The 23,152-nt window shown below is 37.3% G+C and overlaps 1 protein-coding gene across 1 annotated transcript in view; it reads right to left on the reverse strand.

Moving 5' to 3' along the window:
- shmt2 (serine hydroxymethyltransferase 2 (mitochondrial)) overlaps window positions 1-17,588 on the reverse strand; it is a 115,652-nt gene extending 98,064 nt beyond the window's left edge. The window contains exon 1 of the mRNA XM_061937731.1: window positions 17,424-17,588. Coding sequence (XP_061793715.1) covers window positions 17,424-17,456 — 33 coding nt within the window. The 5' untranslated portion in view covers window positions 17,457-17,588. The remainder of the gene's footprint in view (window positions 1-17,423) is intronic.
- Window positions 17,589-23,152: the final 5,564 nt, after the last annotated feature.

Genomic DNA, 23,152 nt, shown 5'->3' on the forward strand with positions numbered 1-23,152 from the left:
ACTCAAAAAAATAAATGTAACACTTTAGTATGGGGAACACATATTCACCATGAATTAGTTGCTTATTAACATGCAAATTAGTACATATTGGCTCTTAATTAGTCATTATTAAGTACTTTTTAATGCCTTATAGTAACACTTTAGTATGGGGAACATATTCAACATTAATTAGTTGCTTATTAACATGCAAATTAGTAACATATTGGCTCTTATTTAGTCATTTTTAAGTACTTATTAATGCCTTATAATAACACTTTAGTATGGGGAACACATTCACCATGAATTAGTTGCTTATTAACATGCAGATTAGTAACATATTGGCTCTTAATTAGTCATTATTAAGTACTTATTAATGCCTTATAGTAACACTTTAGTATGGGGAACATATTCACCATGAATTACTTGCTTATTAACATGCAAATTAGCAACATATTGGCTCTTAATTAGTCATTAAGTACTTTTTAATGCCTTATAGTAACACTTTAGTATGGGGAACATATTCACCATTAAATAGTTGCTTATTAACACGCCAATTAGTAACATATTGGCTCTTAATTAGTCATTTTTAAGTACTTATTAATGCCTTATAATAACACTTTAGTATGGGGAACATATTCACCAAGAATTAGTTGCTTATTAACATGCAAATTAGTAACATATTGGCTCTTAATTAGTCATTTCTAAGTACTTATTAATGCCTTATAGTAACACTTTAGTATGGGGAACATATTCACCATTAATTAGTTGCTTATTAACATGCAAATTAGTAACATATTGGCTCTTAATTAGTCATTTTTAAGTACTTATTAATGCCTTATAGTAACACTTTAGTATGGGGAACACATTCACCATGAATTAGTTGCTTATTAACATGCAGATTAGTAACATATTGGCTCTTAATTAGTCATTATTAAGTACTTATTAATGCCTTATAGTAACACTTTAGTATGGGGAACATATTCACCATGAATTACTTGCTTATTAACATGCAAATTAGTAACATATTGGCTCTTAATTAGTCATTAAGTACTTTTTAATGCCTTATAGTAACACTTTAGTATGGGGAACATATTCACCATTAAATAGTTGCTTATTAACACGCCAATTAGTAACATATTGGCTCTTAATTAGTCATTTTTAAGTACTTATTAATGCCTTATAATAACACTTTAGTATGGGGAACATATTCACCAAGAATTAGTTGCTTATTAACATGCAAATTAGTAACATATTGGCTCTTAATTAGTCATTTCTAAGTACTTATTAATGCCTTATAGTAACACTTTAGTATGGGGAACATATTCACCATTAATTAGTTGCTTATTAACATGCAAATTAGTAACATATTGGCTCTTAATTAGTCATTTTTAAGTACTTATTAATGCCTTATAGTAACACTTTAGTATGGGGAACATATTCACCATTAATTAGTTGCTTATTAACATGCAAATTAGTAACATATTGGCTACTAATTAGTCATTTTTAAGTACTTATTAATGCCTTATAATAACACTTTAGTATGGGGAACACATTCACCATGAATTAGTTGCTTATTAACATGCAGATTAGTAACATATTGGCTCTTAATTAGTCATTATTAGGTACTTTTTAATGCCTTATAGTAACACTTTAGTATGGGGAACATATTCACTATTAATTAGTTGCTTATTAACATGCAAATTAGTAACATATTGGCTCTTAACTAGTAATTTTTAAGTACTTATTAATGTCTTATAATAACACTTTAGTATGGGGAACAGATTCACCATGAATTAGTTGCTTTTTAACATGCAAATTAGTAACATATTGGCTCGTAATTAGTCATTATTAAGTACTTTTTAATGCCTTATAGTAACACTTTAGTATGGGGAACATATTCACAATTAATTAGTTGCTTATTAACATGCAAATTAGTAACATATTGGCTCTTAATTAGTCATTATTAAGTACTTATTAATGCCTTATAGTAACACTTTAGTATGGGGGACAGATTCACCATTAATTAGTTGCTTATTAACATGCAAATTAAGAACATATTGGCTCTTAATTAGTCATTATTAAGTACTTATTAATGCCTTATAGTAACACTTTAGTATGGGGAACATATTCACCATGAATTAGTTGCTTATTAACATGCAAATTAGTAACATATTGGCTCTTAATTAGTCATTATTAAGTACTTATTAATGCCTTATAGTAACACTTTAGTATGGAGAACATATTCACCATGAATTACTTGCTTATTAACATGCAAATTAGTAACATATTGGCTCTTAATTAGTCATTAAGTGCTTTTTAATGCCTTATAGTAACACTTTAGTATGGGGAACATATTCACCATTAAATAGTTGCTTATTAACACGCCAATTAGTAACATATTGGCTCTTAATTAGTCATTTTTAAGTACTTATTAATGCCTTGTAATAACACTTTAGTATGGGGAACATATTCACCATGAATTAGTTGCTTATTAACATGCAAATTAGTAACATTTTGGCTCTTAATTAGTCATTTCTAAGTACTTATTAATGCCTTATAGTAACACTTTAGTATGGGGAACATATTCACCATTAATTAGTTGCTTATTAACATGCAAATTAGTAACATATTGGCTCTTAATTAGTCATTTTTAAGTACTTATTAATGCCTTATAGTAACACTTTAGTATGGGGAACATATTCGCCATTAATTAGTTGCTTATTAACATGCAAATTAGTAACATATTGGCGACTAATTAGTCATTTTTAAGTACTTATTAATGCCTTATAATAACACTTTAGTATGGGGAACACATTCACCATGAATTAGTTGCTTATTAACATGCAGATTAGTAACATATTGGCTCTTAATTAGTCATTATTAGGTACTTTTTAATGCCTTATAGTAACACTTTAGTATGGGGAACATATTCACCATTAATTAGTTGCTTATTAACATGCAAATTAGTAACATATTGGCTCTTAACTAGTCATTTTTAAGTACTTATTAATGCCTTATAATAACACTTTAGTATGGGGAACATATTCACCATGAATTAGTTGCTTTTTAACATGCAAATTAGTAACATATTGGCTCGTAATTAGTCATTATTAAGTACTTTTTAATGCCTTATAGTAACACTTTAGTATGGGGAACATATTCACAATTAATTAGTTGCTTATTAACATGCAAATTAGTAACATATTGGCTCTTAATTAGTCATTATTAAGTACTTATTAATGCCTTATAGTAACACTTTAGTATGGGGAACATATTCACCATTAATTCACTATTAATATTGTTAGCGAGACAAAAACCTTTATCAGTCACAAGAAAACCTCCTAATATTACAAAAACCACGTTTTTATTTTTCCCTCAATAACTTCAGAATTATGGCTTATTAGTAACCCTAACCCTTATATGTTCCCCTAGTGTCCAAATAACTCTAAATTAAGTCTTTGTTACTTTAATAAGCAACTAATTAATGGTGAATATGTTACCCATACTAAAGTGTTCCCAAAATAAATAAATAAAAATTAAATAATATACCGTGTATTGAAGTATTTGATACCCTCCAGATTTATTTGTATGTAACAATTCAGAAAATAAACATCTACTTTAATTGCATATCAAATTATAAGTTTGAACTTACCTACAACCCTAGAATAGTATTATACTTCACAATGTAAGCTCTTAAAGATACTTTTATTTTGATTTTCTAATATTGTGAGTAGCCAAGAGGTCAAATTGTGTCAAAACACTAAACATGACGTCATCTGAAATGGAATTAACATAGATGTTTGCGTAAAGACACCGCCTGTTGTTGTTTTAGAATGTCTCCCGTGATGCACACTTAACCGATTAGCATCAACAGAAAACTGATGCATGCACGAGGATGAGATTAAGTAAAGGACACAGACTTACAAAAGCTAAATTAAAGGCACATGATGTTAACTGGCACAGTGACCAACACAAATTTAAAGGGGAACATTATCACCAGACCTATGTAAGCGTCAATATATACCTTGATGTTGCAGAAAAAAGACCATATAGTTTTTTAACCGATTTCCGAACTCTAAATGGGTGAATTTTGGTGAATTAAACGCCTTTCTATTATTCGCTCTCGGAGCGATGACGTCACAACGTGACGTCACATCGGGAAGCAATCCGCCATTTTCTCAAACACATTACAAACACTGGGTCAAATCAGCTCTGTTATTTTCCGTTTTTTCGACTGTTTTCCGTACCTTGGAGACATCATGCCTCGTCGGTGTGTTGTCGGAGGGTGTAACAACACGAACAGGGACGGATTCAAGTTGCACCAGTGGCCCAAAGATGCGAAAGTGGCAAGAAATTGGACAAAATTTGTTCAAAATACGAGGGTGTGGGGAAAGCCGACGAAATGGTCAGTCGTTTGTTCCGCACACTTTACCGACGAAAGCTATGCTACGACAGAGATGGCAAAAATGTGTGGATATCCTGCGACACTCAAAGCAGATGCATTTCCAACGATAAAGTCAAAGAAATCTGCCGCCAGACCCCCATTGAATCTGCCGGAGTGTGTGAGCTATTCAGGGACAAAGGACCCTCGGTAGCACGGCAAGCAATGGCGGCAGTTTGTTCCCGCAGACGAGCGAGCTAAACCCCCTGGATATCTTGGCTCACACCGCTTCTACCGTCCCTTATGCCACTGAAGATGATCAAGAGAAGAATATCGACCCTAGCTTCCCTGGCCTGCTGACATCAACTCCAAAACTGGACAGATCAGCTTTCAGGAAAAGAGAGCGGATGAGGGTATGTCTACAGAATATATTATTTGATAAAAACATGTATTTTTTTCAATCAAAAACAGCACATTTAAAATGCTGAAATCGTGGAAAAATATATGTTCTTAGCGCGCCTGAAATGGGCTGTCTGCACTCTCAAAATGCATGTTGTTGCCAAATGTATTTCATATGCTGTAAACCTAGTTCATAGTTGTTAGTTTCCTTTAATGCCAAACAAACACATACCAATCGTTGGTTAGAAGGCGATCGCCAAATTCGTCCTCGCTTTCTCCCGTGTCGCTGGCTGTCGTGTCGTTTTCGTCGGTTTCCCTTGCATACGGTTCAAACCGATACGGCTCAATAGCTTCAGTGTCTTCTTCAATTTCGTTTTCGCTACCTGCCTCCACACTACAACCATCCGTTTCAATACATGCGTAATCTGTTGAATCGCTTAAGCCGCTGAAATCCGAGTCTGAATCCGAGCTAATGTCGCTATACCTTGCTGTTCTATCCGCCATGTTTGTTTGTATTGGCATCACTATGTGACGTCACAGGAAAATGGACGGGTGTGTATAACGATGGTTAAAATCAGGCACTTTGAAGCTTTTTTTTAGGGATATTGCGTGATGGGTAAAATGTTGAAAAAAACTTTGAAAAATAAAATAAGCCACTGGGAACTGATTTTTAATGGTTTTAACCTTTCTGAAATTGTGATAATGTTCCCCTTTAAATATTGTGGCTCATGTCATGTAGTTTAGTGGTAACCCTTACAGCAATGAACTCATTCTCACAGCATGCATTCACAACTGACATGAGGCAACAGCAATATGCTGTTCTTCAGTATACATTTTGTTCAGTCAGGAAACCACAATAACCAAAGTTCCGATTGTTTCAATTCTGAACAAAAACCCTGAGATGTTTTTTCATAAATTAAACTTTGTAGTAGAAAGTATCGATTGTATTGATAAATTAAACTTTTTATTTGCAGATTTAAATATGATGTTATTTCTCCTTTTGCTACAGCATATTTTTTGTCCCCCGGAGCTTCCGTGGCTTTCGCCCTCCCCTTTTATTTCTTAATAAAGAATGACCTACATAGCAAAACATTTATAATGCTAAGTGGTTGGTTCCAAAAACAAAGAAAAGTGTTGTCAGTGGTTTTGTTTTGCGGCAACAAATGACTGCATGCTGCAAAGTTTGTATGAAAAAGACAGCAGCACAACAAACTTATTCTAGCATCTAAAACCAAAGCCTACAGCCGAGTGTAGGGAATGCAACTGCAGGGTTTCCCCTTAATGTAATTGAATGTGGCACGCCGCCAAAGTGTATTCATTACCGCCACACCTTGAAGATAATGTTATTTTTTTTAACTTGAAAACAAATGAAAGTAATATGATATATTGTAGCCCCCAGAAGAAATCACACAAAGTCAGACGCTACTCTTAATTTTTATTACCAATCTTATGAAAACATATTTTACCTCCCGTGCAAACACTTCCGTCTCGTGAATCCGTGCTTCCGTGCACATAATAACACTTCCTCATTCTCACCTTTCAAGCACGGATAGTATGTTTGCAAACACGGGAAAAACTATCTTCACATTAACACCAGCTGGTCATTACAGTATGAATTTATATATCTAGCCTATTATTTGCGCACTATTGACAAGTTATGTACCGAAAACTTGAGCTCCGAAAAAATGATGACCGAAAACCACGCTACCGCGACCCTGAAAAGGACAAGCGGTAAAAAATGGATGGAACACGAACCAGTGGAAGACTCAAAAGAGCTGCCATCAGAGCCGACAAACTGCCGATGCTTGCCTGCTGAGCTAACAAAAACAGCTGAAGCTACTGAGCGTGGACTTGCTGACGTCACACGTCACTATGCAACAGGCACAGCCTTTTAAAAAGGCAAACGCACACTGAAACTTATCTCAATTGATTTTTTGTCTAAGTGGTGCAATAATTACTTTCCCTAGTAATTAATTACATTTATTAAAGAGTAATTCTGTTAGTAATTCAATTTTTTTTTGGTAAAGTAACAAGGAACCAAAATGAATGACTATTTAAAAGTAATTTTTAGAACACAGTATCTAAAGCATTTGGCAGGTTGGTGTTCCTGGCTTAAATCTTTGTGTGTGTGTCCTATAATAATGTTTATCTACAAAAACACCATTGTTAAAGGTAAAATATTTTCATGCTGAAGAATTGATGTTTTTTTTTAAAGAAGATTGGAGGTTATCTTTGACTTTTCTTATATTATAATTTAATATAATATATATATATAATATATATAAACATGTTATATATATTATTATATTATATTCAATATAATATTAAATATTATAATAACCCCTCCCGAGGGTCCAGCCTTAGACTGATTTTTTTTTTTACTCTTCCCTCCTTTCCCAATATCACCTTTTTTCCACCTTTTTTTAAGGAGCGCTGTAAGTGGCTGACTCGTTGGCGGTCCCATCTTGTCCCCCTGTAACATATGTCTGCTCTTAGTGGGACTGTGCCGAAAATGAAATTTTAGTTCTTATATGTCTTGTACATGTTAAAGAATGGACAATAATAAAGCATCTTGAATCTTAAATCTTGAAATATTATATTATACATATATCTCTGTCTGGACTGGAGCCTGCAGTGCCTCAGACTGGAAGTCTCTGCAGAGAGTGGTGAGGACGGCGGAAAAGATCATCAGGACTCCTCTTCCTCCTATCCAGTAAATCGCAAAAAGCCGCTGCCTGACCAGGGCTCAGAAAATCTGCAGAGACTCCTCCCACTCCCACCAAGGACTGTTTTCACTGCTGGACTCGAGAAAGAGGTTCCGCAGCCTTCGTAGCAGAACCTCCAGGTTCTGTAACAGCTTCTTCCCTCAGGCCATAAGACTCTTGAACGCATCATAATAATTCCCTCTATTCCCCCCAAAAATTGATTAACTGGCTGGAATATAAAGACAATATAACATACATCCATAAACGTGGATGCATATGAAAAAGTGCAATATATTTATCTGTACAGTAATCTATTTATTTACAAACCCTGTTTCCATATGAGTTGGGAAATTGTGTTAGATGTAATTATAAATGGAATACAATGATTTGCAAATCACTTTCAATCCATATTCAGTTGAATATGCTACAAAGACAACATTTTTTTTTTTTTGCAAATAATCATCAACTTTAGAATTTGATGCCAGTAACACGTGACAAAGAAGTTGGGAAAGGTGGCAATAAATACTGATAAAGTTGAGGAATGCTCATCAAACACTTATTTGGAACATACCACAGGTGTGCAGGCTAATTGGGAACAGGTGGGTGCCATGATTGGGTATAAAAACAGCTTCCCAAAATATGCTCGGTCTTTCACAAGAAAGGATGGGGAGAGGTACACCCCTTTTTCCACAACTGTGTGAGCAAATAGTCAAACAGTTTAAGAACAACGTTTCTCAAAGTGCAATTGCAAGAAATTTAGGGATTTCAACATCTACGGTCCATAATATCATCAAAAGGTTCAGAGAATCTGGAGAAATCACTCCACATAAGCGGTATGGCCGGAAACCAACATTGAATGACCGTGACCTTCGATCCTTCAGACGGCACTGTATCAAAAACAGACATCAAACTCTGAAGGATATCACCACATGGGCTCAGGAACACTTCAGAAAACCACTGTCACTAAATACAGTTTGTCGCTACATCTGTAAGTGCAAGTTAAAGCTCTACTATGCAAAGCGAAAGCCATTTATCAACAACATCCAGAAACGCTGCCGGCTTCTCTGGGCCCGAGATCATCTAAGATGGACTGATGCAAAGTGGAAAAGTGTTCTGTGGTCTGACGAGTCCACATTTCAAATTGTTTTTGGAAATATTCGACATCGTGTCATCCGGACCAAAGGGGAAGCGAACCATCCAGACAGTTATCAACGCAAAGTTCAAAAGCCAGCATCTGTGATGGTATGGGGGTGCATTAATGCCCAAGGCATGGGTAACTTACAAATCTGTGAAGGCACCATTAATGCTGAAAGGTACATACAGGTTTTGGAACAACATATGCTGCCATCTAAGCGCCGTCTTTTTCATGGACACCCCTGCTTATTTCAGCAAGACAATGCCGAGCCACATTCAGCACGGGTTACAACAGCGTGGCTTCGTAAAAAAAGAGTGTGGGTACTTTCCTGGCCTCGCCTGCAGTCCAGACCTGTCTCCCATCGAAAATGTGTGGCGCATTATGAAGCGTAAAATACGACAGCGGAGACCCCGGACTGTTGAACGACTGAAGCTCTACATAAAAAAGAATGGGAAAGAATTCCACTTTCAAAGCTTCAACAATTAGTTTCCTCAGTTCCCAATCGTTTATTGAGTGTTGTTAAAAAAAAATGTGATGTAACACAGTGGTGAACATGCCCTTTCCCAATTACTTTGGCACGTGTTGCAGCCATGAAATTCTAAGTTAATTATTATTTGCAAAAAAAAAATAAAGTTTATGAGTTATCTTGTCTTTGTAGTGCATTCAATTGAATATGGGTTGAAAAGGATTTGCAAATCATTGTATTCCGTTTATATTTACATCTAACACAATTTCCCAACTCATATGGAAACGGGGTTTGTATATTTTCCGGGGAAAAAAAATTCGGAATTCCGAAAAGTAAAACGTGCTTCCATGAGAATACATTTGAAGACAAAAATAATAAAACATAATAGAAAGTTAAAAATAGAAAAACTTAAAAATAAAAAAAAATACTAAAACAACCGATTACGTGGTATCTAATATCCCCAAAAGTAAATTTATAAAAGATTGTGTCAAATGTCCATTCCTACTTTGCAGATGCAACATATCCCACTATTCTTTATTGACACACTATAATTCTAACGTGTTTGTAACTTTCATTAAGGCATTAATCATGTTGTTAAAGTTATTATTAAGGGCAGCACTCCAAAATTGTCATTTATTTTATTGCGATATTTGTTTTCTTTGATGCTTTTTGCCTATCGCTTACATAACTACCGATTAGTTAATATTTGCTAAGCTTGCCTTGCAGTGTTTTGCAGGCTCATGTTTTTGCACTTTAAACCCTTTTTGACATATGTAGTCACGACCATATGCAAGTTACAAAGATGACGTCGTATGCCCTTCGAAAACCAGCTTCCACAAGCCCACCCTGAGATCGGTAGGTTGTGAGTTCAAACCCCGGCCTCGTCATACCAAAGACTATAAAAATGGGACCCATTACCTCCCTGCTTGGCACTCAGCATCAAGGGTTGGAATTGGGGGTTAAATCACCAAAAATTATTCCCGGTTGCGGCTACCGCTGCTGCCCACTGCTCCCCTCACCTCCCAGGGGGTGAACAAGGGGATGGGTCAAATGCAGAGAATAATTTCGTCAAATGCAGAGAATAATTTCGCCACACCTAGTGTGTGTGTGACAATCATTGTTAACTTTAAGTAATTAATTCCTGTGGGCAACACATAATCTTCATAAACCTCACCACCAATAGTCAGAGTAGCAAATGCCACAGTCTTGAAGTAAACCCCGTAAGACCTGCCCAACATCCTTTGTCTCACCTCGAAAAAATGTAGCACACATCATCTGTGTTGGCTCTGCGATTTGTCCAGGGTATACCCCGCCTTCCGCCCGAATGTAGCTAGGATAGGCTCCAGCCCCCCCGCGGTCCCGAGATGGACAAGCGGTAGGAAATGAATGGATGGATGTGCAATTACACATTTTAAGACTTTAATTAGCATTTTCTCCTAAAACAAATCCATCCAAATTAGATAAAACTGGAATAAAATTATTGCCCATATGTATAACATGTTTGACATAAACTTAAACCATAACCAAATGGACAAGTGATTGATGCAAAATGTCACTCATCACTGAAAGCTGTGTGTCCCCCAGTGTCCCCCTCGTGTCTTCAGTAGCTCTCACACTAGGTGTTCCAACACGAAAAAAGTCGATTTTCACCACCTTAAAACTTGACACCAAAGGCACTGCATGCTAGTAACTACGAGGGTTGGAGGGAATATTGAACAACAAATGATAGAAATGACAAACTTGCCATCCAAACAATACATCGTTTGTTGACAAGAACACACAGTCATGGAAGCACACTCAATCTATATATTAAGCAGAGGTAACACAAACCGGTAAATGATTCAAAATAGCTGCCATCAAAGCCGGAAAACTGCTAAGGTAATAAAAAAAGCTCAAGCTAAAATGCCAGTGAGACTGAGTGTGGACTTGCTGACTTCACATGTCACTCGGCAACAGGCACCATCTTTTAAAGGCACACACACACTTCTCTCATATATGAAACTTACCTCAATTGCATCTAGGGCTGCAACAACTAATCGATTCAATCAATTAAAATCGATTATAAAAATAGTTGGCGATTAATTCAGTCATCGATTCGTTGGATCTATGCTATGCGCATGCGCAGAGGCAATTTTATTTTTATTTTTTATTTTATTTAGTTTTTTTTAGAAACCTTTATTTATAAACTACAACATTTACAAACAGCTGAGAAACAATAATCAAAATAAGTATCGTGCCAGTATGCTGTTTTTTTTCAATAAAATACTGGAAAGCATAGAAATGTAGTTTGTCTCTTTTATCCGATTATTAATCGATTAATCGAACTAATAATCGACAGATTAGTCGATTATCAAATTAGTTGTTAGTTGCAGCCCTAATTGTATCATGCCACACATTTGAAGTTCATTTTTAAGTAACACATTAAATACTTCCATCCATCCATTTTCTACCGCTTATTCCCTTTGGGGTCGCGGGGGGTGCTGGAGCCTATCTCAGCTACAATCGGGCGGAAGGCGGGGTACACCCTGGACAAGTCGCCACCTCATCACAGGGCCAACACAGATAGACAGACAACATTCACACTCACATTCACACACTAGGGCCAATTTAGTGTTGCCCTAGTAATTTTATAAAGAGTAAGTCCATTAGTAATTCAGCCACATTTTTGGTAAAAATAATGCTTAACTATAATCAAATACGCTTTATAAGTAATTTTCAGAACACAGCCTGTCATGAAGCAGCTGGGAGGTTGGTGTTCCTGGCCAAAATCTTTGGGTGTATGTCCTATAATAATGTTTACCTATAAAAACACAATTGTTAAAAGGTCAGTTATTTTCATGTTGCGGAAGAGGTTTGTTAAACTCGGGCACTTTATTTCAAATTTTGTCCGTGTATGTTTTTGTTAGCCGAAAAATTGAGCGTCGCCAAATTTTTTTTTTTTTTTTAAGGTTGAAAATTTTACTTTTATTTTATTATTTGCAAGGTTTTTTCTTTTTTTTTGTCTTTTCAAAACAGGAGATCCTGTTATGGGATCCTATTATGCAAAACCTACTTTTGTTACTTGTTTGCAGGGCTCAAATTTAACCACGGCAACTGCCCTCTCATTTGCCCTTATGCCCATAAAAAATTGCGGCAACAACTTGTTGTGACCGCCCTTGACTTTCTACTTGTTAATGGACGAGGGATAACGGTATAATGATAATTCGCAATAAAATTCCAGACGGCCAGTCATACCATCTCCTTTATAAATTACAGAAGCCCCGTCATTTATTCATGCCTGGTAGGTAACACGAAGTGAGGCGCATGCGCACTAGCGTTGATTGACTATTTGATCATGGCGGACTAACAATGATGACCTCGCTTCAATAGCGTCCCCTCGGAGTGTAATTAGTCAACAGACCTACATGTCACACTAAGGGTGGCCGTATAAACAACACCAACACTGTCATAAACCTGTGCCATATAGTAACACCACACTAAACAACAATGACAATTACATTTCGGGAGAATATTTGCGCCGCAACACAACAGAACACATTCCCAGAATTCCTTGCAGCACCAACTCTTCCGGGACGCTACAGTCATTTTCCCTTGCTTCCCGCCGTGTGTTTAAGAGCGCACTGCTGTTAGATGGAGACAGGTGTGGACAAATCAGAGACACTTGTCCCCACACTAAAAGTAAACAGCGAAGGAGAAAAACTATGACGTTGACAGCGTCCATCGGATGCTGTGACAGAGTTAATGAGGCGAAGAAACACGCTGTCACTCCTGTTTTTTGTTGTTGTTAGCCAAACTGTTGTACTGAACCACAAGGGGGCGTTGGAGAAGAACACCATCCATCCATCCATCCATTAGGGAATAAGCGGTAGAAAATGGATGGATGGAGAAGAACACATCTTGTTTATTAGTGTTTATCTTCATTAGTCAAACTGCTTTGTGTTTTATTTTGATATCAAAAAGTAAACGCCATGTTGTTGTTTTTTTACAATTCTTGTGTTTTTTTCATGTCACAATGGTATTACTTTAAAAAATATTTGACACATTTTTTTTTTATGTTTTATTGTGTATAGTTAATTCCTACACGACATATTTCTGCTCAAACTCGTCATAGATATGTCACGATACAGCATCTACATGTACATGACTTAAAAAATACTTCCCTCTATCAAAAGGGTAAACTAGAGATAAAGGCATCATGAAATGACAAAAAGCTGACAAGTTTATATTAATAATGAATAAAATAAAACTGTATATGTATGCATGCAGGCTTTGGAGCGAGCGCCTGCCTGGAAAGGAAATATTGTTTGCTTTGGTGCCCTTCTAACGTGCCTTGGTGCCCTAAAATATGAGCCCTCCTTTAAGGCAACACTTGCCTTGACCTTAAAAAGTTAAAATTCGAGGCCTGTATATATATTACGACTAAAATATTATCAGTGGAGCATTAAAAAACACATGCAAAATAGTACGTTTCCTAACAGTGTGTCTATTTATTTATTATTATACAGTATATTTTGTACAAATAACTTAGTGAAAAGATTCCAATAAGCGTATAAGTACTTTTTAAACACATTCAAGAATACCACGATAATAATAACTGTGACAAGTTTGGTCACAATAACCATGATATGAAATTCTAATATTGTTTCATCCCTAGCTCTACTTTTCATATGATTCAGTTTCCCCTTAAATTTGTTGTTATCGTTTTGGCCAAACTTTGCGTTAACAACCAAGTACCCGCCTATAATTCCGTGGAATCGAGTGCCCAAACGTTGTGACTCAGTCTCTGTGCGTTCTCTATTTATTGCGATAGCAAATGAATCCACCATTGGGCCACAGAAATGTGTGAATGTCAGTACTTTGCTAAAGAAGGTAAGAAACACTACTTGATTCAAGAAACAACTCAAAGTACATCAGCGGCGTCCGAGTGGCTCTCCTCTCCTCCCTCTCAACAAGCATCGCCAATAAGAGTCAATAATAAAATACAAACCCCGTTTCCATATGAGTTGGGAAATTGTGTTAGATGTAAATACAAACGGAATACAATCATTTGGAAATCATTTTCAACCCATATTCAGTTGAATATGCTACAAAGACAACATATTTGATGTTCAAACTGATAAACATTTTTTTTTTTGCAAATAATCATTAACTTTAGAATTTGATGCCAGCAACACGTGACAAAGAAGTTGGGAAAGGTGGCAATAAATACTGATAAAGTTGAGGAATGCTCATCAAACACTTATTTGGAACATCCCACAGGTGAACAGGCAAATTGGGAACAGGTGGGTGCCATGATTGGGTATAAAAGTAGATTCCATGAAATGCTCAGTTATTCACAAACAAGGATGGGGCGAGGGTCACCACTTTGTCAACAAATGCGTGAGCAAATTGTTGAACAGTTTAAGAAAAACCTTTCTCAACCAGCTATTGCAAGGAATTTAGGGATTTCACCATCTAAGCGACATCAGTGTGTAAAGGATATCACCACATGGGCTCAGGAACACTTCAGAAACCCACTGTCAGTAACTACAGTTGGTCGCTACATCTGTAAGTGCAAGTTAAAACTCTCCTATGCAAGGCAAAAACCGTTTATAAACACCCAGAAACGCCGTCAGCTTCGCTGGGCCTGAGCTCATCTAAGATGGACTGATACAAAGTGGAAAAGTGTTCTGTGGTCTGACGAGTCCACATTTCAAATTTGTTTTTGGAAACTGTGGACGTCGTGTCCTCCGGACCAAAGAGGAAAAGAACCATCCAGATTGTTATAGGCGCAAAGTTGAAAAGCCAGCATCTGTGATGGTATGGGTGTGTATTAGTGCCCAAGACATGGGTAACTTACACATCTGTGAAGGCGCCATTAATGCTGAAAGGTACATACAGGTTTTGGAGCAACATATTTTGCCATCCAAGCAACGTCACCATGGACGCCCCTGCTTATTTCAGCAAGACAATGCCAAGCCACGTGTTACATCAACGTGGCTTCATAGTAAAAGAGTGCGGGTACTAGACTGGCCTGCCTGTAGTCCAGACCTGTCTCCCATTGAAAATGTGTGGCACATTATGAAGCCTAAAATACCACAACGGAGACCCCCGGACTGTTGAACAACTTAAGCTGTACATCAAGCAAGAATGGGAAATAATTCCACCTGAGAAGCTTAAAAAAGGTGTCTCCTCAGTTCCCAAACGTTTACTGAGTGTTGTTAAAAGGAAAGGCCATGTAACACAGTGGTGAACATGCCCTTTCCCAACTATTTTGACACGTGTTGCAGCCATGAAATTCTACGTTAATTATTATTTGCAAAAAAATAAATAAAGTTTATGAGTTTGAACATCAAATATCTTGTCTTTGTAGTGCATTGAATTGAATATGGGTTGAAAAGGATTTGCAAATCATTGTATTCCGTTTATATTTACATCTAACACAATTTCCCAACTCATATGGAAACAGGGTTTGTACAACAGGGATATTAAATGTTCATTTATTCATTCATTATTCATGTATTTCCCATTGTTTTCTGCATGTAAAACTACAATTACTGTCTATATAATATTGTTTAGTGTTAATGATTTAATTGGATTTACCATATTTGTGATGGGGGAAAATAATGACTCAGCGTTCATAAGAAACCGAGTTTTGGAGAAGCTGAAGCTCTGTTGATTGCAACAAATGTGATAAACCATTTTTGATACCTCTTAAAATGTTGAAACTACTCTTCTGAAACAACTGCTACTTCCATTTTCATTTGTGTTGTAACTCATTCATTAAAAGGTCAAACAAAAAATGTTTAATTATAATATTAAAATAAATTATGAATGAAAAGGAGCAGAAAGAAGTATAAGAAGTATAGTGTTGTTCAACTCAGAATGCTATTAAGGCAATATTCACGGTCGTGGTCAAAAGTTTACATACACTTGTAAAGAACATAATGTCATGTCTGTCTCGATTTTCCAATAATTTCTACAACTCTTATTTTTTTGTGATAGAGTGATTGGAGCACATACTTGTTGGTCACAAAAAACATTCATGAAGTTTGGTTCTTTTATGAATTTATTATGGGTCTACTGAAAATGTGAGCAAATCTGCTGGGTCAAAAGTATACATACAGCAATGTTAATATTTGCTTACATGTCCCTTGGCAAGTTTCACTGCAATAAGGCGCTTTTGGTAGCCATCCACAAGCTTCTGCTTGAATTTTTGACCACTCCTCTTGACAAAATTGGTGCAGTTCAGCTAAATGTGTTGGTTTTCTGACATGGACTTGTTTCTTCAGCATTGTCCACACGTTTAAGTCAGGACTTTGGGAAGGCCATTATAAAACCTTAATTCTAGCCTGATTTAGTCATTCCTTTACCACTTTTGACATGTGTTTGGGGTCATGTCTTGTTGGAGCACCCAATAGTGCCCAAGACCCAACCTCCAGGCTGATGATTTTAGGTTGTCCTGAAGAATTTGGAGGTAATCCTCCTTTTGTATTGTCCCATTCAAAGCACCAGTTCCATTGGCAGCAAAACAGGCCCAGAGCATAATATTACCACCACCATGCTTGACGGTAGGAATGGTGTTCCTGGAATTAAAGGCCTCACCTTTTCTCCTCCAAACATATTGCTGGGTATTGTGGCCAAACAACTAAATTTTTGTTTCATCTGACATCACATGGACAGATGAAACAGAAATTGACCTGTTGAGCCACAATACCCCGCAATATAATTGGAGGAGAAAAGGTGAGGCCTTTGATTACATTTTCAGTAGACCCATAATAAATTCATAAAAAGAACCAAGCTTCATGAATGTTTTTTGTGAGCAACAAGTATGTGCTCCAATCACTCTATCAGAAACAAATAAGAGTTGTAGAAATGATTGGAAACTCAAGACAGCCATGACATTATGTTCTTTACAAGTGTATGTAAACTTTTGACCACGACTGTATTTCTCATAAGATATAACAACATTTTTACGTGATAACGTGAATAATTTACTCCAAATCATATATTTTCGTCATCATGATTTTGACATGTTTATATACAGTGAGTACAGTAAGCTGTAATTGAATGATGTGACGTCACTAGTCATGATGAAACTGAACAGAGGCTGTTGCATCATTACGTGGCTGCCGCTTACTTACATACACACACACACTTGGTTACATATTAGCTTTATGGCCTACTATTTACTCCAAATATGACACTTAAACGACCAAAAGTGCACTGGCCGATTTATTAAATGAGAGATATGTGGCACACCTTGCAGGTGTCTAAAAATAATATATGTTAGATAGTGGACATGTGATGTGTTTAATTTAGTGAGCTCAAGCAAATAGTCGTTACACAAATGCCTTTAAAAAAACGTAAAGAACTCACCCGGGCGAGTTGTCTGACAGCGAAAGAAAGCATGGTTTGTTTTTGCCGGGGAAGAAGCAGCTCAGTCGGCAGCACAGAGTTGGACACCGTTGAGACACAAACACTCCTCCAGTCCGATGAGCGCCGAGCGAGTGGTTGGCGACTAAAAGTGACGTCAGAGGTCGCAATGCCTGATGGGAAATGTAGTCTAAAACATGAGCGCGTTTAAACGGCCCCCTTTGGAACCGACTTCGGATAAGCGGAAGAAGACGGATGGATGATGAATGGATGACATTCTTAGTGAATTTGATTTATTTACTCGTTCTTCGATTTCGAAGTGAGTTTATGTTTTCTTTAAAAATACTATGTATTCATTTTATTTTAATAGTTTAACTTTAATCCCGCAAAAATCCTGCATTTTGTCATGAAAATACGATGTATTTATTCTGATATTCTAACTTCCATTCATCCATTCATTTTCTACCGCTTGTCCCGTTCGGGGTTTAATTTTACATATATATATATATATATATATATATATATATATATATATATATATATATATATATATATAAAAGGCTATCGATGCTGTCATCTAGCAAAGCTGAATTTGACCAAGCAACCCCCCCGTACCAAAAAGCCCTTGATGAAAGCGGATACAATTTCACCCTCACCTATGAACCCACGCCAGGAAACCAGCCAAAAAAGAACAGAAAACGGAACGACATCATCTGGTACAACCCCCCATACAGCAAAAACGTCTCAACGATCATTGGACACAAATTCCTCAATCTGATTGACAAACACTTTCCCAAAGACAACATCCTAAGAAAAGTATTCAACAAGAACAACATTAAATTGAGCTACAGCTGCATGAACAATATACGACAAATCATCTCAAACCACAACAAAACAATTGCAAATGAGCCGTCGGCCCTCAGACAGAGCGACTCCAAAACCAACAAAGGATGTAATTGTCGAAAGAAACCTGATTGCCCTCTCAACGGGGGGTGCTTACAAACATCAGTTGTCTACCAATCTAAGGTAATACGCAAGGACATTAACACATCCGACACATATGTAGGATTAACCGAGGGAGAATTCAAAACCAGATGGAACAATCACAAGGCTTCTTTCAGGAACAAAAACCTGCGAAATACCACAGAACTCAGCAAACACATTTGGGACCTCAAAGACAATAATGTTGAATATTCAATAACATGGCAAATTCTTGCATCCAGCACACCTTACAATAGTGGTAATAAAAGATGCAACCTATGCTTGAAAGAGAAACTGTTTATTATTTACCGTCCAGACCTGTCATCCCTCAACAAGCGCAGCGAAATTGTAACAACATGCCGCCATAGACGGAAACACCTCCTAGGTAACACATGAGCCAATCACCACGCCCCTAGGCCAGCCTGTACCCACCCACTCTGTGCCCTATATAAACCATGGTATGCGAATGCTCCCATTAAAATCTCCTGACGATTGAGGGTACCCCCCTCATGAAACAGGCCTGTAGAGATGAAATAGTCTTGTGATTTTTTTTCCCCACACATACATATATATATATATATATATATATATATATATATATATATATATATATATATATATATATATATATATATATACATATATATATATATATATGTATATATATATATACAGTCTTGTGATTTTTTTCCCACACATACATATATATATATATATATATATACATATATATATATATATATATATATATATATATATATATATATATATATATATATATATATATATATATATATATATATATATATATATATATTGTGTGTGTGTGTGTGTGTAAAGAATTAAAGTTAGAATATCAGAATAAATGAGTCGTATTTTCCATCCATCCATTTTCTACCGCTTATTCCCTTTGGGGTCGCGGGGGGCGCTGGAGCCTATCTCAGCTACAATCGGGCGGAAGGCGGGGTACACCCTGGACAAGTCGCCACCTCATCGCAGGGCCAACACAGATAGACAGACAACATTCACACTCACATCCACACACTAGGGCCAATTTAGTGTTGCCAATCAACTTATCAAAAAATTTTTAAATAGCAAACAAACAAAACAAACAAAAAACAACAACAACAGAAAACAGTATTTATTTCTTATTACGACACATTAATATATATATATATATATATATATATATATATATATATATATATATATATATATATATATATATATATACATATATATATATATATATAATATATATATATATATATATATATATATATATATATGTAATGTATTTTATTACATATATATATATATATATATATATATATATATATATATATATATATATATTTATATATATATATATATATATATATATATATACATATATATATATATATATATATATATATATATACATACACACACACATATGTAATGTTGTATTTTATTATATGTGTATATATATACATATTTAGTCAGCTGGAGGCGTGTCTTAATGAAATTAAACAATGGATGTCCGCTAACTTCTTGCAACTCAATGCCAAGAAAACGGAAATGCTGATTATCGGTCCTGCTAAACACCGACATTTATTTAATAATACCACCTTAACATTTGACAACCAAACAATTACACAAGGCGAATCAGTAAAGAATCTGGGTATTATCTTCGACCCAACTCTCTCGTTTGAATCACACATTAAGAGTGTTACTAAAACGGCCTTCTTTCATCTCCGTAGTATCGCTAAAATTCGTTCTATTTTATCCACTAGCGACACTGAGATCATTATTCATGCGTTCGTTACGTCTCGTCTCGACTACTGTAACGTATTATTTTCGGGTCTCTCTATGTCTAGCATTAAAAGATTACAATTGGTACAAAATGCGGCTGCTAGACTTTTGACAAGAACAAAAAAGTTTGATCATATTACGCCTATACTGGCTCACCTGCACTGGCTTCCTGTGCACTTAAGATGTGACTTTAAGGTTTTACTACTTACGTATAAAATACTACACGGTCTAGCTACGTCCTATTTTGTCGATTGTATTGTACCATATGTCCTGGCAAGAAATTTGCGTTCAAAGAACTCCGGCTTATTAGTGATTCCCAGAGCCCAAAAAAAGTCTGCGGGCTATAGAGCGTTTTCTATTTGGGCTCCAGTACTATGGAATGCCCTCCCGGTAACAATTAGAGATGCTACCTCAGTAGAAGCATTTAAATCCCATCTTAAAACTCATTTGTATACTCTAGCCTTTAAATAGACCCCCTTTTTAGACCAGTTGATCTGCCGTTTCTTTTCTTTTCTCCTCTGCTCCCCTCTTCCTTGTGGAGGTGGGGGGCACAGGTCCGGTGGCCATGGATGAAGTGCTGGCTGTCCAGAGTCGGGACCCGGGGTGGACCGCTCGCCTGTGCATCGGCTGGGAACATCTCTGCGCTGCTGACCCGTCTCCGCTCGGGATGGTGTCCTGCTGGCCCCACTATGGACTGGACTCTTACTATTATGTTGGAACCACTATGGACTGGACTCTCACTATTATGTCAGATCCACTATGGACTGGACTCTTACTATTATGTTGGATCCACTATGGACTGGACTCTCACAATATTATGTCAGACCCACTCGACATCCATTGCATTCGGTCTCCCCTAGAGGGGGGGGTTACCCACATTTGCGGTCCTCTCCAAGGTTTCTCATAGTCATTCACATCGACGTCCCACTGGGGTGAGTTTTTCCTTGCCCTTATGTGGGCTTTGTACCGAGGATGTCGTTGTGGCTTGTGCAGCCCTTTGAGACACTTCTGATTTAGGGCTATATAAATAAACATTGATTGATTTTATTATATGTATATATATATCCATCCATCCATCCATCCATCCATCTTCTTCCGCTTATCCGAGGTCGGGTCGCGGGGGCAGCAGCCTAAGCAGGGAAGCCCAGACTTCCCTCTCCCCAGCCACTTCGTCCAGCTCCTCCCGGGGGATCCCGAGGCGTTCCCAGGCCAGCCGGGAGACATAGTCTTCCCAACGTGTCCTGGGTCTTCCCCGTGGCCTCCTACCGGTCGGACGTGCCCTAAACACCTCCCGAGGGAGGCGATCGGGTGGCATCCTGACCAGATGCCCAAACCACCTCATCTGGCTCCTCTCGATGTGGAGGAGCAGCGGCTTTACTTTGAGCTCCCCCCGGATGACAGAGCTTCTCACCCTATCTCTAAGGGAGAGCCCTGCCACCCGGCGGAGGAAACTCATTTCGGCCGCTCCCGCTTGTACCCGTGATCTTGTCCTTTCGGTCATAACCCAAAGCTCATGACCATAGGTGAGGATGGGAACGTAGATCAACCGGTAAATTGAGAGCTTTGCCTTCCGGCTCAGCTCCTTCTTCACCACAACGGATCGATACAGCGTCCGCATTACTGAAGATGCCGCACCGATCCGCCTGTCGATCTCACGGTCCACACTTCCCTCACTCGTGAACAAGAGTCCGAGGTACTTGAACTCCTCCACTTGGGGCAGGGTCTCCTCCCCACCCCGAAGATGGCATTCCACCCTTTTCCGGGCGAGAACCATGGACTCGGACTTGGAGGTGCTGATTCTGATATATATATATATATATTTATATATATATATATATATATATATATATATATATATATATATATATATATGTATATATATATATATATACACATACACACTTACATATGTAATGTTGTATTTTATTATGTGTATATATATATATATATATACATATATATATATATATGTGTATGTGTGGGAAAAAATCACAAGACTATTTCATCTCTACAGGCCTGTTTCATGAGGGGGGGTACCCTCAATCGTCAGGAGATTTTAATGGGAGCATTCGCATACCATGGTTTATATAGGGCACAGAGTGGGTGGGTACAGGCTGGCCTAGGGGCGTGGTGATTGGCTCATGTGTTACCTAGGAGGTGTTTCCGTCTATGGCGGCATGCTGTTACAATTTCGCTGCGCTTGTTGAGGGATGACAGGTCTGGACGGTAAATAATAAACAGTTTCTCTTTCAAGCATAGGTTGCATCTTTTATTACCACTATTGTAAGGTGTGCTGGATGCAAGAATTTGCCATGTTATTGAATATTCAACATTATTGTCTTTGAGGTCCCAAATGTGTTTGCTGAGTTCTGTGGTATTTCGCAGGTTTTTGTTCCTGAAAGAAGCCTTGTGATTGTTCCATCTGGTTTTGAATTCTCCCTCGGTTAATCCTACATACACATACACATATATTGCGCTCTACTACGGTATCGAGCACTATTTTTTGGATAACCTTATTAAGACATACACTCCGCTCCAAATTGACATTTGTTGAGCACTGTACGACGATCAGAAATGGAAAAATTCAACATCGACTACTCCACGAAGAACATTCCCATACCCGCGCAGAATGACTACAAGCTAAGGCTCATAGAAAAGACGGAACACTTCCTAAGAAGGATGCGGTGGAAAGCACATTTTTTCCTCCACCCTGAAACAAAAGGAATGCAAAAGGAAACTTACGGATTCAAATCTACCAAGAACCCACCCACAGTTGAGGAACTAAAGGATTTTGAGAACGACATGCTCAAAATGATACAATCAGTCAAATTCAAGCCAATCCGCAACCCACTCCTCACCAAGCTGAAAAATGACGAGGAGCGCATCAAGAAAGTAAACAACCTCATCATAGCTGCCGATAAAACCACAAACTTCTACAGAATGGACATACCAGA

Source organism: Nerophis lumbriciformis, linkage group LG03, assembly GCF_033978685.3.
Source record: "Nerophis lumbriciformis linkage group LG03, RoL_Nlum_v2.1, whole genome shotgun sequence".
NCBI lineage: Eukaryota > Metazoa > Chordata > Actinopteri > Syngnathiformes > Syngnathidae > Nerophis > Nerophis lumbriciformis.